This window comes from Pelodiscus sinensis, chromosome 21 (assembly GCF_049634645.1).
Source record: "Pelodiscus sinensis isolate JC-2024 chromosome 21, ASM4963464v1, whole genome shotgun sequence".
NCBI lineage: Eukaryota > Metazoa > Chordata > Testudines > Trionychidae > Pelodiscus > Pelodiscus sinensis.
Window position 1 is genome coordinate 15,389,425 of NC_134731.1, and position 19,487 is coordinate 15,408,911.

The 19,487-nt window shown below is 52.5% G+C and overlaps 1 protein-coding gene across 2 annotated transcripts in view; it reads left to right on the forward strand.

Annotated features, from left to right (window-relative positions):
* Positions 1 to 19,487, forward strand: part of LOC102452366 (uncharacterized) — an 87,797-nt gene that overhangs the window by 58,274 nt on the left and 10,036 nt on the right. For both annotated transcript variants that reach the window (XM_075904953.1, XM_075904954.1), the window contains 3 exons: positions 814 to 991; positions 17,058 to 17,401; positions 18,600 to 18,812. In XM_075904953.1, the coding sequence (XP_075761068.1) occupies positions 814 to 991; positions 17,058 to 17,401; positions 18,600 to 18,812 (735 nt within the window). The remainder of the gene's footprint in view (positions 1 to 813; positions 992 to 17,057; positions 17,402 to 18,599; positions 18,813 to 19,487) is intronic.

The window sequence follows — 19,487 nt, forward strand, 5'->3', positions numbered from 1 at the left end:
AGCGTCTACATTGGCAGGCTGCTTTTCCGGAAAAGCCCTTTTTCCGGAAAAGTGTCTGTGGCCAATGTAGACGCACTTTGCCGGAAAAGAGCCCCAATCGCCATTTTCGCGATTGGGGCTTTTTTCCGGAAAAGACTACTGGGCTGTCTACACTGGCCCTTTTCCGGAACAATGTTCCGGAATAAGGACTTATGCCCGAGCGGGAGCAGAATAGTTTTTCCGGAATAGCGGCTGATTTTGTACAGTAGAGTGTCGTTGCTTTTCCGGAAATTCAAGGGCCAGTGTAGACAGCTCGTAGCTTATTCCGGAAAAGCGGCTGATTTTCCGGAATAAGTGGCCCAGTGTAGACACAGCCCTGGGCTTCAGAAGGGCAGAGAGCCGTTTGGGGAGGAACCACGGGGCGCACAGGGGCTGCTGTGGCAGGCCCCGAAAGGCGGGTGGGAGGGGGCTGGAAGGAATCCAGGGGAGCGGCCAGGGCTCTGTCCCAGAGTGCTGGGCTGGAGAGAGGCCCAGCGAGTGAAAAAGCCTTTGGATTGTTTGGCCTCTCGTTACCCAGGGAGAGGTTAAGGTTTGGTCAGTGGCTTGGCCAGAGCTGCAGCAGCACCTCCAGGCTGTGTGGGAAGGCAACAGGGCCCACTCTGGAGGGGGAAACTGAGGCACGGAGCAAGGCCAGCAGGGGGCACAGGGGACAGTCCCACCAGTCAGCGAGGTTCTCACCTTCCAGCCACCTGCCTCTTCACCCAGCCCATAGCTGCCCCCTTGCCTCTCTCAGTAGCCCGCCTGCAGCCATCTGCCCTCTGCTTTCTCCCACAGACTCACCCCCAAGCACAGAGAGGACGGACATAAGCCCAGCAGCCTCTGCTCCAGCCGCAGCCCGTCCTCCTCTCGCACCTGGGACAGCCGCTCGGCCACGCCGCACCAGAACGGGCACAAGGGCAGCGCCCAGAACGGCCGGCACAGCCACGGCACCTCGGGCGACAAGCAGCAGAATGTACGTACACTTTTCTGTTACCACGGTTGGCCCCTCCTTCCTCCTCCCCTCTCCTCCACATCTCCCCCCCACCAACCTCCCCCCTTCCCCCTGGCATCTGTCCTCCTCCTTTCGTTGCCTCACCCGGCGCGCGCAAAGCCAGGGCCGGCAAACCCACCATGCGAGCGCCGCGATCCCACGGGAGCAGCCTGGCTCTCGGTGCCAGGCCATAGATAGACCCCCCTCTCCATCACCATTGGCCTGCACCTAGGGCCCAGGCCTGGGCGGCCACACGCTGTGCTGGGGGGCTGGCCGTGTGTCACCGTAGGGCAGGGCGGATGGGAGAAGGAAGCACTTTCTGAGGTATATTTTGCAGTCGGTATCAAGACTTCCTAGTCCACACACCTGAGGGGAGCAGCAAGTGGGGTTTTCCAGCTGCCTCCCCCACCCCCATCCTCATGGACTCCTCCCAAGAGTGCTGAGGAGGGGCAGGGGGTGGCGCTTCCCAGTGTGCCCCACTCATTAACCGCGGCCCAGCAGCATCGCTGAGGAAGGCGGTGAAAGCAGGCCGCCCTTCCCACAATGCATCTGGGCGGCTGGCTTAGCCAGAGCGGCACAAGCCCGCTTAGAAAGGAGCCCAGTGGCGGTAGAGTCAGGGAGCGCCCTGCAGCGGGTGCCCTCCTTTCGCATCCATTGGGATCCTCCCCTACCGTCCCCTCTAACTCCACCCTCCGCTCTTTGCGGACCACCCAACGGAGCGAGCAACAGGCCTGCAGCCTAGTGTGATCTTGGCCAACCTCAATCCTTCTGGCAAGAGATATTGGCGTCTTCACGCCCTCTTTGGCGCCAGCCTCCGTCCTCGCACGATGCTTGGGGCCTTTCCTGAGCCCATGGGGCCCTGCTGCTTGGCAGGGAACTGGGGAGGGAGCCCTGGTTTCTCTCCATGTGGAGCTCACTCCGGGAGCTTCAAGTGAGCCCCAAAAAGTCAAGGAGGGAAAACCCAGTAGGAGCTGCAGAGCTTCCGTCGGTCCCACACTGAGGCCATGCAGAGCAGGAGTCCCTCAGAACCGGGCCTGGCTTCAGGCGGAGAACCTTGGTCTGTCCTCAAACCGGCCCACGTCCATGTGGTGGGCGGGTTTCACGGCGGAAGTCGCCCACAGCTCTGTGAGAGCCCAACCCTGCTGCACATCTTGTGGGACTATTCTCATGCACCGATGGAGCAGCACCATGCAGGATGGAGCCCTAAACTCCTCTGAGCAGATTTATTTTGCCAATGTGCCACTACGGTGCTTGAGCTGGTTTTGCCCTCCCCTCTTGCACCCTGTTCCAAACCACGGAAGTGCCTTTGTAAAGGGAGACCCAGACCTGCTATGATTTGCCTCTTTATCTCAGGTCCTTCTTTGGCCCCCGTCACCGTGGTGCCTGGGCACCTCATGAGCTCTGAACCCACATTCTGAGAGTGGGCTGGAAAGCAGAATTCCCTTCCCACCGGAGAGTCCGGCTTGTCCCCTTTTTTTCTGGTCCAAATTGGAGCAAAAAGTCCGTTTGTCACAGGAAAGAAATTCTGAAAAATTTCAAGTTGGAAACACTGAAATGTTCTGTTCTCATTATGCGGAAACATTAGTTAATGCTAGATAATAATATAATGTGTGTGTGTGCGTGTGTGTGTATAAATGACTATTAACGCTAAGTATATGCAATAATAAAATTAACATAAAAGTCTACAGAAAACCAAATGAGAAAGTCAAAATGAAACATCTGATGCATTCTCAGAAGGCAATGAGAGAGCCCACACAATTTGGTTAGCCGTTGTTAATGACATTCAAATGAATTGGACACATTCCTGCAAAACATTCCGATGTCAGCGACCCTGCAGATTCCGACAGAGACCGGCTGTGCTGAAAGCTCCAGTGTTTGTCGCTTGTGAGGCCGGGATCCATGGTGCCGGTTCTGTTAAAGTGTTGCCATGATCCCCATTTCACAGCCAGGGAACGGAAGCTAAGTGACTTGACCAGGGTCACAAAGAACTTGTGGCATTTTAGGGAACTAAACTCTGTTACTGCCCTAACCCTCGGACCAGCCTTCCTTTGCCACCCTCCAGTCCCTGTTCTCCCCAGTTGAAATCCGGACCAGTCCAGCACAGTGTTCGACCCCAGGGCAGAATCCATCTGGGATTTTGGCAGTGACTGACTTGCTGTACATGGCAGCTGGACTTGACTGAGCGAAACATGTCAGAACCAGAGCTAGGGACAGGGAAATGCTTGATGACGGCTCCCAGTTGCTGGAAGGAAGGGGAAATGGTGGGGTTTGAAAATCTCCACTTTAGACACTGGGCATAATGAAATGAGGACACACTCTGCTACTGATTCACTGTATGCTCTTGGGTGAAACACTTAAACTTTCTGGGCCTCAGTTTCCCCTCCGTAAAAGGGAGATGATGACTGACGCCAGCCTGTTAAACAGGTAGCCCAGCCTCCGCTGTCCGAGAGGTGAATGACTCATTTGGGATGCTGGCGGCCTCCAATGAGCTGCTGTTTTCATTGGCTGTGGTTCTCCTGCCGCTGACAGCAGGGATGTGTGACTGCCTTCAACGCATACCCCAGAGCCAGATCTCTCTCCTCTGCTTTGCAGCCAGAGGAAGCCCCCTGACATGGGTGGAGTCACCCGAAGTGCTTTGAGATCTTGCAATGAAAGGTGAGGTAGGGGGTTCGGACTGTTCTAACTGATCCTTCTTCAACAGCAGCATCCTCTCAGGTACAGGCCAGCACCAGACTTAGCCCATGAGGCAAGAACGCCCGTGGCATGGCATGGCCAGTGAGCAGGGCACCCCGTGGCACCAGGCACTCAGCAGCGTGTCCTAGCACCTGCTGGCATGCACAGCTGGAGTGGTGCGCTGGAGCCACTGGGCCCACGCCAGGGGCTGTTGGTATAAGAGGCCAGGGGACCTTACAACCCCAGGGCTGAATTGTAAAACAGGCTGTTGCATTTTTTTCCCAGCTAATCCTGGAATCCTCATGGCTTCAGCCCATGCAGCTCCAGCCAGGGCTCTGGGAAACAAACCCACAGGGACTTCTGGGACAGAACCCCAGCTGTTCAGGGCTCACCTGTCCACGTTACCCAGGGTGGGCTGTAGACTCCGCACAGACCTGTTTAGACCCTGCTTTTACGTCCTGCTGGGCACCGGGCCAGAGGAGCGCCGCTGCCGCAGGGCGTCGTAGATCAGAAGTTGGTCTTCAGCGTGGCTGGGGTTGGATCCATTTTGTTTTGTCCAGGGCGGCTAGAGCTGGGTTGTCCCAGCAGTTGCTACACCTGGCCAGCAGGGGCTGCTGTGGCATCAGCAGTGTTTCATCTGTCTCCCCGCGCCCCATCTGCCCCATGCATGGTGCCCTGCCTGCAGAGGGGAAGGGAAGCAACCTGTCCTGCACACATAGCAGTGGGGAGCAGGAGAGGGGCACAGGGAACAGGCTGGGGGAGAGGAGGGGAAGGGCTCAGGCTGAGACAGTGCAAGGCAGGGACAGAATGGGGAGCCTGCCACAGCCCACCAGCTCCCCAAGAATTCAGGCATTCCCCACCCCCAACTTGCCTCTCTCTGCTTCCCAAAGAAGGGTCCCCCCTCCCAGAGGCACCCCGGACTGCTTCCAAGCCCCCTGCTCACTATCGGCTTCTCCAGGCTACCCAGGGCTGTGGCCGCCACTCTGCAGGGGCTGGGCTGCTTCCTTTCCCCACCCGTCCAGCTGCTTGGGCAGGAAATCTGTGCATCACTGGCAGGCGGGGGCACAGGTGGGGTGCATGGCAGCTCTGCAAAGGGCGAGGCAAGTGCCAGGCATTTTGTGCCCTTAACCCCTTTGTTGGTCAGAAAATGTCTCCCCCTGGCGTGAGTTTGGTTCCTGAGCTCAAACGGGAAACTAGTGAGCAAAGTGCTTCTCTAGACAAAGGTCTGGACAGATCATTGCTCGTGAGGATTCTGGAAATCCCACGTCAGCCAGCTGAATACTCAAGAGCAACAAGCGAGCTGACGTCAATCCCAGCCAATAGAACCCAGCGCTTTTACTTGCAAATGCCCATGAAGAGGGATTTTGCTCCTCCACCAGCTCTGGCCTCCATGAGCTTGTCCTGTGTTGCCAGTTTTCACAGTTTTACTGCTGGCCTTTTGCTGTCTGGAGTTTTTCTTAATGCCACTTCCTAAAGTGATGATTACAAGAGCATCTCCTTTTTTTTCCGTAAGTTTCTAGCTCTCACAATTGTGGAAAAATGCTTGAAAATATGGAGGCTTGTATAAGAAGCAATTAAAGTATATAATAAAAACCTTGCTCTTCAATAGCACATTTCATCCTGAGATCTCAAAGCACTTCACAAGGGTGGTGAAGGTCACTAGCCCCACTTTACAGATGGGGAAACTGAGGCATAGGGCAGGGAAGTGATTTGGGCATGGTCACCCAGCCACAGGGCCAGCGATTGAACCCAGTTCTCTAGATTCCCAGTGCCATGTGTGATCTACTAGGCAGAATTGCCTTCCCTCAGCGAGAGCAGCACATTTCTTGTTTTAGAAATATCTCATGACTTTTTAAGACAATCTCATGACTGATTGACTGATCTAATGTGTGGTTTTGGAGGGTTTTAGTTGGCAGTACGACCTGTCATTGAGGACCCTTCCCGCTCTTACAAAAAACTGGTCCTGCACCCCCAGCAGAATACTGTAAAGCAGGGGTCTCCAAACTTTTCAGCCCGAGGGCCGCATTAACTATCAAACAGCAGTTTGGGGGCCGACTACACACTTGAGGTCCAAATAAAAAACAATCAAAACATGGATGTTGTTTTAAATTATTTATTTAATATTATTTTATTCAGTTATTATTTAATAACACATTGATACACTACACATGAACACCTGTATTAGTGTGAATGGTGAAATTGTTTCCTGGATGCCAAAATAGCAGACATTTCTGGCTTTAGATTTGTTGTCCCTAACATCAACAGTGACCTGAGATTATCATCGGACAAGTTTGTTCTCAAATTGTTCTTCACATATTTCATTCTTGAAAATGTTTGTTCACACAGGTATGTTGTTCCAAAGATTGAAAGGTACCTTGATGCAAAAGTTTTGACATTAGGAAAGTCTTCCTTGGGCAAAAACTGGTAAAAACCCACCAGTCCTATTTTGAACTTGTCCCTAAGGAGGTCATTTGCTTGCAACTCAATGACTTCCAGCTGCAGTTCATCTGGGCAACTGGCCACATCTGCTTCAAATGGGTTTTGAAACAATCTCACTTCTTCTGCCTTTGAATCCAAGTCAGAAAACCGCTGCTGAAACTGCAGCTGGAGGTCTTTGATGATCTCGCATGCAAATTTCCGTAATTTTTTTTCCGTAGACAAAAAGGTCTCCACGGGCCGGATGAGAGGGCCTCGCGGGCCGCATCCGGCCCGCGGGCCGTAGTTTGGAGACCCCTGCTGTAAAGGAAGGAGGGAGCTGGTCAGAAACTTTCCATCGAAACAATTTTGGACGGAAATAGTTTGTGCAAAATCATAATTTTCTGGGAGAAAATTTTCACTTTTCCACCAGGAAAACGGAAGCAAAATATTTCATTTAGGGTTAAATTGCCCAACGATTTTGGATTGTTGAAATTCAAACTGTTTTAAGTCATTTTAAGTCAGTTCAGTATTAACCTACAGAATTGCCTCATGGGACTTGTAGTCCGGGGTATCTGAAGAGCCTGTTTTCTCCTATGGGTCGTCAGTCCTGGCTAGACTACACCTCCCATGATGGAGCATAAGTTTCTCCTCTAGATGAATGGTGTAGTGCATCATGGGAAATGTAGTCTGACCATAGAGCCTGGCCTATAGAGGAGAATGGGCATGTCAGACTCAAACTCCAGCTCCCATGAGGCAATGCGGCACACTAGGGAAATGCTATTTAATGTTGAACGGACTCAAAATGAAATGCTCTGGGTCATTTCAACCAGTTGAAAGGAAAGGTCTCAATTTGGGAACGTCGACATGAGTCACTTGCCAGAAGAGAAGCATTTGCCATTTCCAAATGGGAATTTTTCAGAACATTTCAGCCTGTGAGAAGAGACAGTATTTCCCAGCGTTTCATCCCATTTTGGGACAAAAACAACTGCTGAGGGACCAGAATTGCCACGGGATGGAAATCCTTCTTTTCCCTCTGCTCCAGCAACAGAGAACGGTGCTTTGTGACAGGTTTCCCTAGAGATTTCTAGCCAAGATGGCTTCTCCCATTTTCTGAGCCTGGCTTCTACCATTTTCTGAGTCAGGTGGGAGCCTTTGAACTCTGAATTGTGCTTCCAAGCCTTGCATTAGAGACCTCCCGTTTGCCTCCTGTGTCAGGACGCTGCCTGAGCCAAAGTCTACTGAAGTCAGCCTGTGTCTCTGCATTGACTTGGTTAGGCTTTGGGGCAGAGCTGGGGTTGATTTCCTGTTCATTCCGTAGCAGATCAGGAAGTGAAGAGAAGGGCTTTGGAGATCTTCTTGCATGGGTAGAGAGGGGTGCAGAGAAACTCTTTGCAAAAGCAATCCCATAGCTCTAGCATATTTCAACGATCAATTTTACATTTGCATATTCCCCTTCCTTTCCTTCCCTCTCCTCCCTCCCCAGCCCCCTCTGCCTTTGAGGCTACTTCCCACCAGCAACCATATTGCCCAATGCAGAGATGTCAGTCCAATCCCTGAAGCTGCTCTTGGATTTCTGCTGTACTGTGTTTTTTTTTAATATGGTTTATTTTTATTATGCTTCTACGTCCCCACCCCACGAGCACGACCACCCCCCCTTCACGAACCCATGGTGATTTATGGATCATCCTCAGTCTTTGTGAACCCTTCCCTGAAATCCCAACCCCCAGCTCAAAGGTCATGTGTGGATGTAGCAGTGGCAGAGTGTGTCCTATGGATACTGATGAGGGAATTACCCAAGAGAGCCCACCATCTCTGTGTCCTTTCATTGCTGCCCCATCATATCAGAGTCCCGGCTGAATAAACACAAGTTCCTTTTGTTAACAAGCGCTGGCGGTGCTTTTCTCCAGCGACTCTCTCGCTCGCTCTCTCTTTGGTTTATTTTCTTTTTAATCCCATCTGTGTTTTTCTTTAGCTTCCCGTTTGAAAACGGTAATATACAATTCCATTTCTTGCGCAGCAAAAGCAGGGCTAAGCGGGTGGGGAGACGGGCGACTGAACGTGCTTTTTCCTTGTTTGGTTTCCTTTTAAAAAAAAAATCATGTCTTTATTTTTCCTTCGTGACGTACAGAAATGCAAACTCTCTATTTCTCTATTCCTTTTCCTGTTGTCGTCACCGTGTCGTTCTAGAGTTTTTTTGCTTTGCTGTGTGTTAATGTGAAGAAGAAAAACAAACAAACCAGCTGTGTTATCTTATTATTGACAACTGTTGAACATTGTATTTCCGTCTCTATATTTTGAACAGAGAATTTAAAAGGGAAGATAACTGTGCGGAGAAGAAAAGTCACTGGGCTGATTTCTAAATTCCAAATCTAACCCCCTCTTCCCCAAAATCCTCCCGATATGTCCTTTTGCTTCTGCTCTCAAGTCACAGAGGTCGGTAACTAGATATAATTGGTAGTCTCCTTATGCATTTATATACTTGTATTGTGGTAGCACCTTGGAACCTCAGTCACAGACCAAAGTCCTATAGTGCTAGGCACTGTACAAACTCACATGAATGCACCCACTATGTCCAACTGAATAAAAACACATGCAGAGTGAGTGAGATCAGATGGCACTTTGGTTCATCACGGCCTTAATGATGAACTTCAAGGCAGCTTTGAGCTTTGCCCCACGACTCCAGGGACTAGAACATGGCTTGTCATTTGCGTTTCTCATGTATTTACCACTCCAAGATCGGATGCTTTAAAAGCCCCTGCCCACTAGCATAAGTCTTGGGGTAACATCATGAGCATTGGCCGTGCTGTAATTTGCCAAGGTGCTGTGGTGGAGTGGGGCTCGGCAGGGTTTACTACTACATCCTCCACCGGCCCCATTGCACGTCCCTCAACCCCCCCGAGAAGAAACGGCCAGGGAGCTTGTGAAATGGGTGGGTGGGGGACAGCATCAGTGGAAGCAAAATGCAGGACAATGTAGCACTTTAAAGACTAACAAGATGGTTTATTAGATGATGAGCTTTCGTGGGCCAGACCCACTTCCTCAGATCAAAAGTGGGTCTGGCCCACGAAAGCTCATCATCTAATAAACCATCTTGTTAGTCTTTAAAGTGCTACATTGTCCTGCATTTTGCTTCAACTACCCCAGACTAACACGGCTACATTTCTATCACTATTCAGCATCAGTGGAGTGTGTCTTGAACTGTAGTCATCAAACCCCACCCCTAAATTAGACTGGCAGGTGTATTGGCCTATCAGGGACAAACGATATTGTCAGTGTTCCAATGGAGTTGACTTCCCTTTTAAATGGCCCGTTCTCATTTTCATCCCATCCTTTCCCTCTGGTTGGTTCCCTTGCTGCCCTCTTTCTCTCTCTGCCCCTCTCTCTTCCCACACTCACTCTCTGGTATTTCTCTCTCTCTCTTTTTTTTCTTTCTGTGGGCCACTCCTAGCCTACCCCAGTGCCAAAATAACCCAGTAACCCTTGCCATGTTCTGCCTTCATCTGTTGCTTTACTTGCATGCTCTTTGGGACTTTGTGATGGTACGTAGAGACTTTAAAAGAGAACAGAAGCGCTGCTGTTTAGAGGGTTGGTGAAACCACTATATGACCCCCCTTCCCCTAATGTGCCTGCCTTGTTTGCCCACTGAACAAAATCAGTGAGAACCAGACCAAGGCCAATAAGCCAAAGCATTCAGAACAAAGCAAACTTGATCACAAAGGGGTCTAAGTCACGTTACTAAAGAGTCATTGTCTTTTTCCCATTCTGCACTCCAAATGTGGAGTTTATTGTTTTCTTTTTTATTATTGCACTCCTGTCCCTGACAAAGCAGAAGGTAGGTATTTTGTCCGCCTCTGCACGTTCACTTCTGCAGATGAGCCTGTTGAAAAGCACCGTAGCTTGATTTAATGTTATTTTCTCTTTCTTTCTCTCTTTCTCTCTCTTTCATTTTGTCTCTTTTTGGTGGCTCTCTATAAATTTTTTAACTCGTTATTATTTCTCCCCGTTAGCTGCAAAGCCATGCTCTTCTTTCCCTTTTTTTCTGTCCATGTAATTGTTTTCTTTCTTTCTTTTCCTCCCCGCCCCTTTTCTTGTTCCGTTGTTAGAATGCATTTCTGTGTGTTTTAGCCCTCCGACTTTGTGTTTGTTTCCATAAATGGTACAATTATGTCTAGTCCATTTGATTTCCTCTGTGGTTTTCTTAGGGGCTGGGTAACACGACAAACTTAATGACAAATACAAAGAAGGACCAGCGAGTCTAATGATTAGTCCAGCCTGCTTGTGTCTTGGCTTATTGGAAGTTGAGGAAGTTTAGTCCCTTAGGTCATTAAGGGGATGGGGCAAGAAAATATAAAGATGTTCTTTTCACCATCGTCTAATCAGCCTCTTGTTCCACTTGTGATGTCTGGCTCGGGCTAAGAAGTCGTTTTGGTTGGACTTAGTTTTCATTCAGCAAATTGTCCCTATATGGAAAAACACTTAAGCCCGTTCTTAACTTTCAGCACCTGCTCTGTCCCTTTGACTTTAATACATGGGCTTTCATTGACGTGGGACCAGAGAGCAGGCTGTAAATTATGGACTCAATTATGCAACCTTGGGGCGGGGAGGGGGAAACATTCCTTTCAAAGACCCGTGCCTAATTTCCCAAACGATTACTGCGACATTTGGCCGACTGTCAAAGAGCAGCCTCGCAGAGACCCCATTCACTGCTGTGGGCATGAGGCAGTAGCTAAGGATGGCTTCAGCAGCCCTGCATTAGGGGCTCATTTCTGACAAGCTTGGCCCTGCCAAATCAGCACAACGATGAAATTCACAGGTCTTACAATTTGAGCGTGAGGGCCTGCAATGCATGGATAAGCCTTGTGCTGCAACACGGCACAAGGGTGAATTTCACCCATCGTGATTGCCACTATAAGCAGTCCTACCAAAATCAGCCACACACCGCCTGATAGGAACCACGACTACTGGGAGTAAGGGTCTGTAGCAGTGGCCCCTCTAATTTTTCCAGTTGTGTGCAGAATAAATTTTGTTCAGTGCACCAAGGCATGGGCAGATGTGCACCACCAGTAGAAACACATGCAGCTGGCTGTGGTTGCTCTGCGGATCAGCTGGGTGGCACTTGACTCTCTCCTGGGCAGCTGCCCAAGCACTCAGCTTACGGGGAGCCCTGATCTGCAGGATGGGGTTCTAAGCCTCTTAGGGGTTTTCCAACCCTGCCCAGCCACCCCTAAGGCATCGTCAGTTTAAAATAATAAACCCCCTGACAAATGGTCCTGGCAATCTGTTACTCATGGGTGACGTTGAGCTTCACTGGTTGAATGGTGCTATGTTGGCCCATTTTGCTTTTACCCCTGACCAAGCATGTTCGGATGGTTCTTTCCGTCCCTCGTGGGGCTAGCCGAGACCACGGCAGGCCTGGAGAGCAGCTTTAGCTGAGCAAATCGGGGCGGCGGTTTTGCTCCCCATGTTGGCAGAGGGCTACGAGGACTGAAATGAGCGCGCTGTCATTTTCAGCGTGACAAGAGATCAGCTGGCCAGACAGCGGCGCAGTCTCACCCCAAGAGGATCAAGGAAGAGCATGTGAGGAAGGGAGATGAAGCGGGCTGTCTCCCCCCCCCCCCCGCCCCAGCACACGGTCGTTGCTGGGCATTGTGTCCACTGGCTGGCGTTGCAGTGTAGCTTGGCTCAGTGGATACTGGCTGCCTGGCCTGGGGGAGTCAGTCCATGGAGCAACTTGTTAAAGGTGCCCTGCCGCATCCAGGTCCTTTTTGGAGCAAGAAAGGGTGACTTTCAGTCCCCACCGGCGTGTCCTTCCCAGAGCCTCACTTAGCTCTTACGGAGCTTTCCCCAGATTCTGCTTCCCAGCCCAGCTAATCACCACTTTGCTTGGCAGGAAAATTCAGCATGTTCCTTTTAAGATGAAGCCTTCTCCCGCCTCGCATCCCAGATGTCGGAGACGCCCCCACAGACTCCCGGCATTGAGCCAGGATGGCCGAGGCAAGATTCAGCCGGAGACCTTGACTCAGTGATAGCAATCTCCCCTGCCTACGGCCAGGGTGCGCCCGAACCCTAACGGGTGGATCACTGAAAGCTGGGCATCACTGGCAGAAGTTGCCCTCACTCCAACTGTTCTGACACGATCCAGTTTCTGGACACGGGCCTCTTCCTCAAGTCAACCAGCTGTGCAGTGGGGAGGGTGGAATCCAAAGCACATTGAAATCCAGGGGTGCTTTATCATGGACGTGAATGGGGAGAGGTTGGAATGAAAGCCACAGCCCGTTGCAAAGGCTCTGGCTTCTGAGAGAGCATCACATCACCTAACCGACTTAGGGGCCCAAGTCTCATTTCAGTGGGACATAGGCACCTAAATACCTTCACACGCCTGGTGCCCGAATCACTTAGGCGCTGCGGTGCTGAGTCCTAAACCCCTTTCCAGTTGGGTGAGCTAGCCCAGGAGCCTAACCGTAAAAACTCCTGTGCTGAACGAGGCGACGGCAGCAACGCTCTAGGCTTTGCACACGCTGTGTTCCGCTCTCCCGTAGGGGAGTGACTTCTTCTTGTGCCTGGGGTAGATTCGTAGATGCTTGGGCCAGATGGGACCGTTGTGATCACCCCACCCAGCAGGACCCACTGGACAGCACAGGCCAGACATCGTCCCTTAAATCGTTTCTAGAGCAGAGCTTTTAGAAACCCCCCTGCCGGGATAGAGAATTCAATGCCCTTGGGAAATCGTTGCAATGGTTAATTGCCATCACCATCAAACACGTATCTTAGTCTCAGTATGGAAGGGGGCTCAGGCCTGTCAGAGCAGCGCGCATGTTGCTCCTGTGCACCAGAGGTTAGCACAAGCCCTCTGAGCCGCACAGCCCTGGCACCGGACGCGTGCAGCCGAGAGAACTCTTGCAGGTGGCCGCACTAGCCGCGTGTGCCATGGCCAGTCGCTTAGCTCAGGGCTGCCGCTTGCAGCTTCGGTTCTCTAGGACGGGTGTTTTTGTTCATGCTGCCTGAATGCGCTGAGATGCCAGGGAAGCGCCTGAGGTCGGGACCCCCGAGCCGGGAGACCAAATCAGGGACCTGATGTGGGGCACGGGAGGAGTCCCCAGAGGTAGACACAAGGTGGGACTCTCCAGATGGGATGGTGCAGGGACAAGAGGGCCTGGGGCTGTGGCACACCAGGGAGAAGGAGGATAAACCATGAGTGGGGGGAGGTTCCCTGGGACATTACTGAACCCTGGGACAGGAGAATCAGAGCTGGGTGGGGAATGGACATCCTTGGGCCAGGAGACGAGAGGGGAAATGCCCATTCAGTGAGTGATTACCCCTCCCTGGGCCCAGTTTGCATCTGATCTGGGCTTGGTGGTGGTTAGTGCGTGGCTGCCAATCAGTTTCCCAGGGAGAGCCAGCCATGCTGATGCACCCCACCCTAACCCTCATGTCAGATGGCTAAGACAGGCCAGGCAGTAAAGGGCATTGAGAGAAAAGGCCCCTGGGCCTTGTCTGGCTGCAGAAGCAGGGATCAGGCTCAAAGCTGGAGTCTTTGCCCCGAGACTGCGAGAGAGACCAGGAGAGGGAGGCCTCGGAGGCAACCATCACAAGCCACTGCGCTCCAGCCATGCCCTGTCATCCCTGTGGGACCAGGCCTGTTGCCACTGAATGCACCAGCTGCTGCTCAGCCATCTTCAACATCAGGCCCCGCGAGCGCCTAACCATGAATGTAGGTGCCTAATCTGGGGCACCCCTGCTGGTCTTTTGGAGGAGCCCCGGGGGTTAGATGGCTGCCCACATCTTATTGGAATTCTATGGGAGTTGGGCACAGAACCCCGTGGGGGATGCCTTGGCCCCTCGGGATGTCCCAGCCCCTGGGCTGCTCCTACGCACCATTTGCTGAAGCTGGGCCGCTCGAGGGAAGGGCCTGGTGGTCCAAGAGGCCGTGCGCCAATGTAGTCCCACGCAGCAGGCAGCGCCCTCTGGGATGGACAGCATCTCTGAATGGGAGTCGCTTGGGTTTAGGAGCCGGAAATTAGAGTGAGAGGTAGCCAATAACCCCCCGGAACAGCAGGGGTCTCGGTAAACAGCTGTCACTGGTCAGCCCCAAGCACAGAATCGGACGCTGGTCCCATAGCTGGAGAGTGTCCTTAGCACCGGTTAGGGGAGGCACATGAGGTCCTGAGGCTGGACTAGCAAGGGGCTAACCCAGCTCAAAGGTGAGGTGCATGGGCAGAGCTGGGGGGGGGGCGGAAATGGCACCAGAGTGGCAGGCGGCATTCCAGGCCAGGCAGTCAGTGAAGGTCGGAAGCCAGGCAGTGGAATGGGTCCTTTTCAGTCTCATCGTTCCTCTGCCCCTGTCTCCCGCGAGCCTAAGGTAAACAGCAGCCTGAGCTGTAAGGACGTGTGGCAAGTGGCACTGGGGAGCATGGAAGTTGGGCATGGGACCAAAGCAATTTTGTTAGCAGGTGTGACTTGGTGAAGAGTGCTGTTGCGACAGGCAGGGGAAGAGTCAGTAAAGGTGAAAAGCATATGAGAGTGGGGCAGAGTTAAGGGTAGACTTGAGACCCTTCTTTCCCCCCTTCTTGTGCCCCAGCTTATTGTGTCAAACGCTTTTCATTGGCCTCTTCATTGGCTCATAGGAAGCAGGCTAACCCTGCTGGCAGAGATTCTGGAGAGATTCGGCTGCATACAGCCAGATCCAACTGCACTGAAGTCAATGGGAGCCTGCCCAGTGACTTTAGCAGACACTGCACTGGCCCATAGTTTGCTCTTGTCCCCCCCCTCCCCCCTCCGCCCAAAGCTGTATCAGCCCTAAGTTCTATAAAGTGGATTTGGGGTGGGGGTGGGGGTGAAGATACATCCTAGCAAACCAGACTGACATTTGTGTGAGTTACAAGCACACAGCTCTCTGCAAGTCCCGGGGCAGTTTGCACCAACAGTGATGGCTTGGGTTCTGTGGTCAGCATGTCACACACTTCCACGGGCCGTCCATGTGAGCAGAGGGTGCAATGGAAGCCCAGAAGCTAGCCACTCCAGTTGTGTAGTCTAGGGTAGTGAGCATAGCCCCTCTGTGCCTCAGTTTCCCCATCTGTGGAATGGGGCCAAGAATGCTGCCCTCCTCCAAAGGAGTCTGACTTAGCTATTGTTTATACAGTGTCACGAGAGCCCTGTCAGCAGGAATGCCACGAACAGCACGACAGTGAAACCACAGACACAATTTCTTGGTGCCCATTATCTATCAGGGCACATGAGGCGGATCGCAATGTCCTTTGTAGGCTTTGGCTAGGTGAGCTGTCAGTCATCTCTGGGTGGTGCAGCTGAGTCGTCAGGGTGCGTCTTCACCCCGCTGGAACGAAATGAAAAGGCTGCCACCCTCCTGGGGCCAGACAGCCTCCTTGGCACGTTCTCTCATCTACATAGGGTTACCATCAGGGGAGAAGGTGCCCCAATTCCCCATGCTGGTGTGGCTGATGTACCGCGAGGCCCCAGACGTTAGCTCCATGTGTGCAAATCCCTGTGTACATTTCATACCCAGCGACAGTGATTCCACGCAATATGGGATTCAAGCTGGCCTGCAGGCTCGTATCATATCATAGTTAAGAGTCAATGTACAATTGTGCTGCTTTCTCATAGGCCTCTCTTGTGCCTCATGGGCCATTGGTTAGACTCTGGAATATTACCCTTGGGGGGGAAAAACTTGCTGGGATCACTTTCCTACCACCCGCTCCCATCCACACCATGGGATTTCACTGCCTTCCCGCTAAAGAGCGTCCTTAAAGGCCTCTGCTAGATCTGGCAGGCCAATATTATGCCACTGAATGCCTAAGTAGCCGGGCACTGGGTGAAATCTGCAGACATTAAAGGCTTTGACCTTGATTTTTGAAGTAAAAGCCGTCAAATCCCCAGCCGACACAAAAAGGTACTTATCAAAGCAGAGCTGATCAAATACAGCTTGGGTTGGGTTCTCACATGTTTCCGAGGCCTAGGAGAAGTGAGTTGTTTCGTTTTATTTCTCTTCTTTCTCTCTTTCTCTCTCTCTCTCTTTCTCTCTCTCTCGTTCTCTCTTGCATTTTTGTGAATCTAATGATGCACTTATATTGCCCCGCTTTTCCCTTCTCTTCATACCTTACCTACTAAAGGAGGAAATGCCACTTTTTTGGTAAGTGGATGTTAACCAAGAGGGACTTAAAAAAAAATCAGAATTTAACAAAAAGGAAAAAAAAAGGAAGCAGAAAGCAGGAGTCAATGTAGAGCGCTGATGGGAACTCAGCAGGGCTCGACAGTCACAGCTAAAACAGTTTCCCAGGAAGAGTTCAGAAACATTCGTTTATTTCAGTAATGACATTTGTGGAGTTTTCTTTTCTTTTCTTTATTTATTTTTTTATGTTTCTCTTCCTTCTTTTTGTTTTTTATGCTTTGTTTTCCCCACCCCTATTATCTCCCGGCCCCCACCCCTCACCATCTTTCTGTGCTGTCTTCCTGAAACCCTGATTTGTTTCAACCCGAACTCCATGTATAAGACCCTCCACGTCATTCCCGCCCCTCAGGTCCATTTCTTTCAACAACCCCGGTTGGTTTTTCCTTGTTTAAGTCCCAATTTATTCCCCCCCCCCCCCCCCTTCCAACCTCTTTTGCTTTTGAGTTTGTTTGATTACACACAGTTGATTTTGGGGGTTTTTTTAAACTCCGGTTCCAATGAGTTTTCATTTGAATTCTCCCGCCCTCCCTCCAGTTTTTGATTTCTGGATTTCTTTTGTGTTTTGCATGCGGAGATTTGCATGAGCTGCATTGTTGAGGTCGAAAGGCTGAGCAAGGAGGGCAGATTCAGAGTAGAGTTCTGTGTAGCCTGCCTTATACAATGTGCGTTGACGTTGTGAATTGCACGCCGGGCCTGGGGTTCCCCGTTAAAGACTCTCCCCCCTTCTTTCTTCTCTTCTTTCCTCCCCACCCCTGTTTTCTTTCTTCCTGTCAGAGGCTGGACTCTGCGTCCCCTTCTCCCAGGGGGCACGTCAAGACCGAGCTGCCGTCCCCCCGCTCCAAGGGCAGCAGACGTGGGCCCCGGAGCCCCCGGTCGGTGTCGCCGGAGAAAGGAGGCCGATGCTCCGGCGGGCACAAGCACCTCCACCGACGCCGCTCCCGGTCGGCGTCGCTGCACAAGCACAAGGGGAAGAGCAAGGCCAAGGCCTCGGCCCACAAGGCGTCGTCCCGCTCGCTCAGCCACACGGACTCCAGCAGTGATTCGGAGGGGTCGGCCTGCTCACACCCCTACCCGGCGGCCCTGGGGGCGGAGAAAAACCACGGGGCACCCTTGAAAAAGTAAGAATCAGATCCAGGAAGGGAAGGGTGCTGGGGAACTCACAATCCGGCTACGGCCTGCAGGGCGTGGTGCTCCACCAGCGACGTGAACTGGCCTTTTGGGCTTGCAGGGATCCACCCGCTCCTGCCAGTGTGGCTTGGCGAAGCACCTCCTCCAGCAGAGATGTGAGCACAGGCCGCAGGGCTCCAAGGGCATCCCCACCCTGGCATGCTCCAGCTGGGGCGGAGCATTAAGGGAGGGGAAATGGCAGCTGGATAGCAGGCTAGTACTGCACAGGGTTCCCTGGGCCTGTGCCAGGGAACCACCTGTTGGAATGGAATCAGGCCTAGAGGTGCAGGTGTCAGGTGTGCACATTGCAGGTAAGCAGGGAAACATGCCCAGACAACACAAGCAGCTTCCAGTTTATTCTTTTCTGGTCCTCCTGTGGAGCGCAGGGCAGCCCCTTGAGAATTGGGCTGATACACCACCTCCAGCGAGCTAAAGACGTTGTAGCCTCCCATTTCCCAATCCTAAGAAGACAGGCACTGTCAGGCTGTATCCGAGCCCATGCAGTCAAATGTCCTGGTGGTGCCAGATGCTTCAGAAGGTGCTGGAAAGCCCTTAATGAACAATGGTGGCAAAACCTGCTCCTTGGGGAAGTTTCTTCCTGACCCCTGAAAGAGACGGATTGGCTTATGCCCTAAAGCATGAGGGTTTGAGTTCCTTTCATGTACATTTGTTCCACCTCATGGAACGGTGGAGGCCTCTTTTTGTCATCCCGCTAAAACTCGACCTAAGTATTACCTTGAGGCAGTGAGTTCCAGAGTTTAATTATACATGGTCTGTGGAATGCCATGGCAGCAGAAATAGCCATTCTACTAAAGAGCAGAATGACGATTAGCCCTGCATTACTCACTGATGGCCAGGTTAGCAGCACCCTGCTAATTGACGCTGCAGTGAGGAGTCACACTGACTGTTCAGAGTCCCAGTGATGTCACATGGCATTATGAGTGACCAGAGCTTCTGAAAATCCAGCCCCAGCCGTTGTGGCTCCTGGATGCCCATGCCCCATTGTTCTGAGCTCCAGGGCTCCGATTAGAAAGGGGTGGGGTGTTCCGGTTCCCTTGGAAACGTGGCCAAAGCCAGCGGGTGACTGGGCTGTGGCTGTGGTGGTCGAGCGGAGGTAGTGACTGGCTCTCTGATCCACTGACATCCCAGGGTGAAGGACAGACACCACCGGGGCCGGCCAAACAGCAGCTCCCAGTCCCCTGCCAAGCACTCGAGGCACAACTCCGAGAGGAGGAGCCCGTGTCACAGGAGCAGCTCCTGGAGCTCCAGCGACTCCCCATCCAAATCCCGGTCGCGATCCCGGGAGAAAAGAGCAGCGCGGAGCCGGAGCCGGTCTCCATCTCAAAAAAAACCTGCGAGCAGGTGAGGCACCGGCAGCACCCCGCGCGGGGGGGGGGGGCAGTACGTGTATCCTGGGGGGGCAGTACGTGCACGCAGGGGCATGCGTCAGGATGCCAACAGATCTGTGGACACGAATGGGCACATGGTGTTCACTCTCACAAATGACATTGGCACACACAAGGGGGCAAGTGCCAATCAGACAAGGCCTGAGTGAGTGCCTTACGCACCAGCTCATCCAATCAGACGAGGCCTGAGTGAGCGCCTTACGCACCAGCTCATCCAATCAGACAAGGCCAGAGTTCATCCAATCAGGCAAGGCCTGAGTAAATAAATGCAGCTTGGAACAAGGCCAGAAGTGCAAAATTCTCTGTCAGACCAAAGGGTGGGAGGCTGCTTCCTTCCCTGAGAGCATCTCTTCCCGCGCAAAGCCGTCTTGGGACCATCAGCCCCAGCATCCCTGCTGAGTGCAGCAGCTGGGATGAGAGGGGCTGGGAGACCTGGACCGGGCGGGAAATGTGGAATTGCACCCAGAGATGTGGGGGCAACCAGAGCAGCTTGGGACACGCATGTGACCAGCTCCTGCACCAGCTGAGGCTTCTGTGTGGTCCCCAGGGCTAGTCCCAGCAGAGCCAGCCTGCCCACCAGTCTGGGTTTAGAGCCACACGCATGCAAGCCATGGAAGCCCCACCTCCAAAG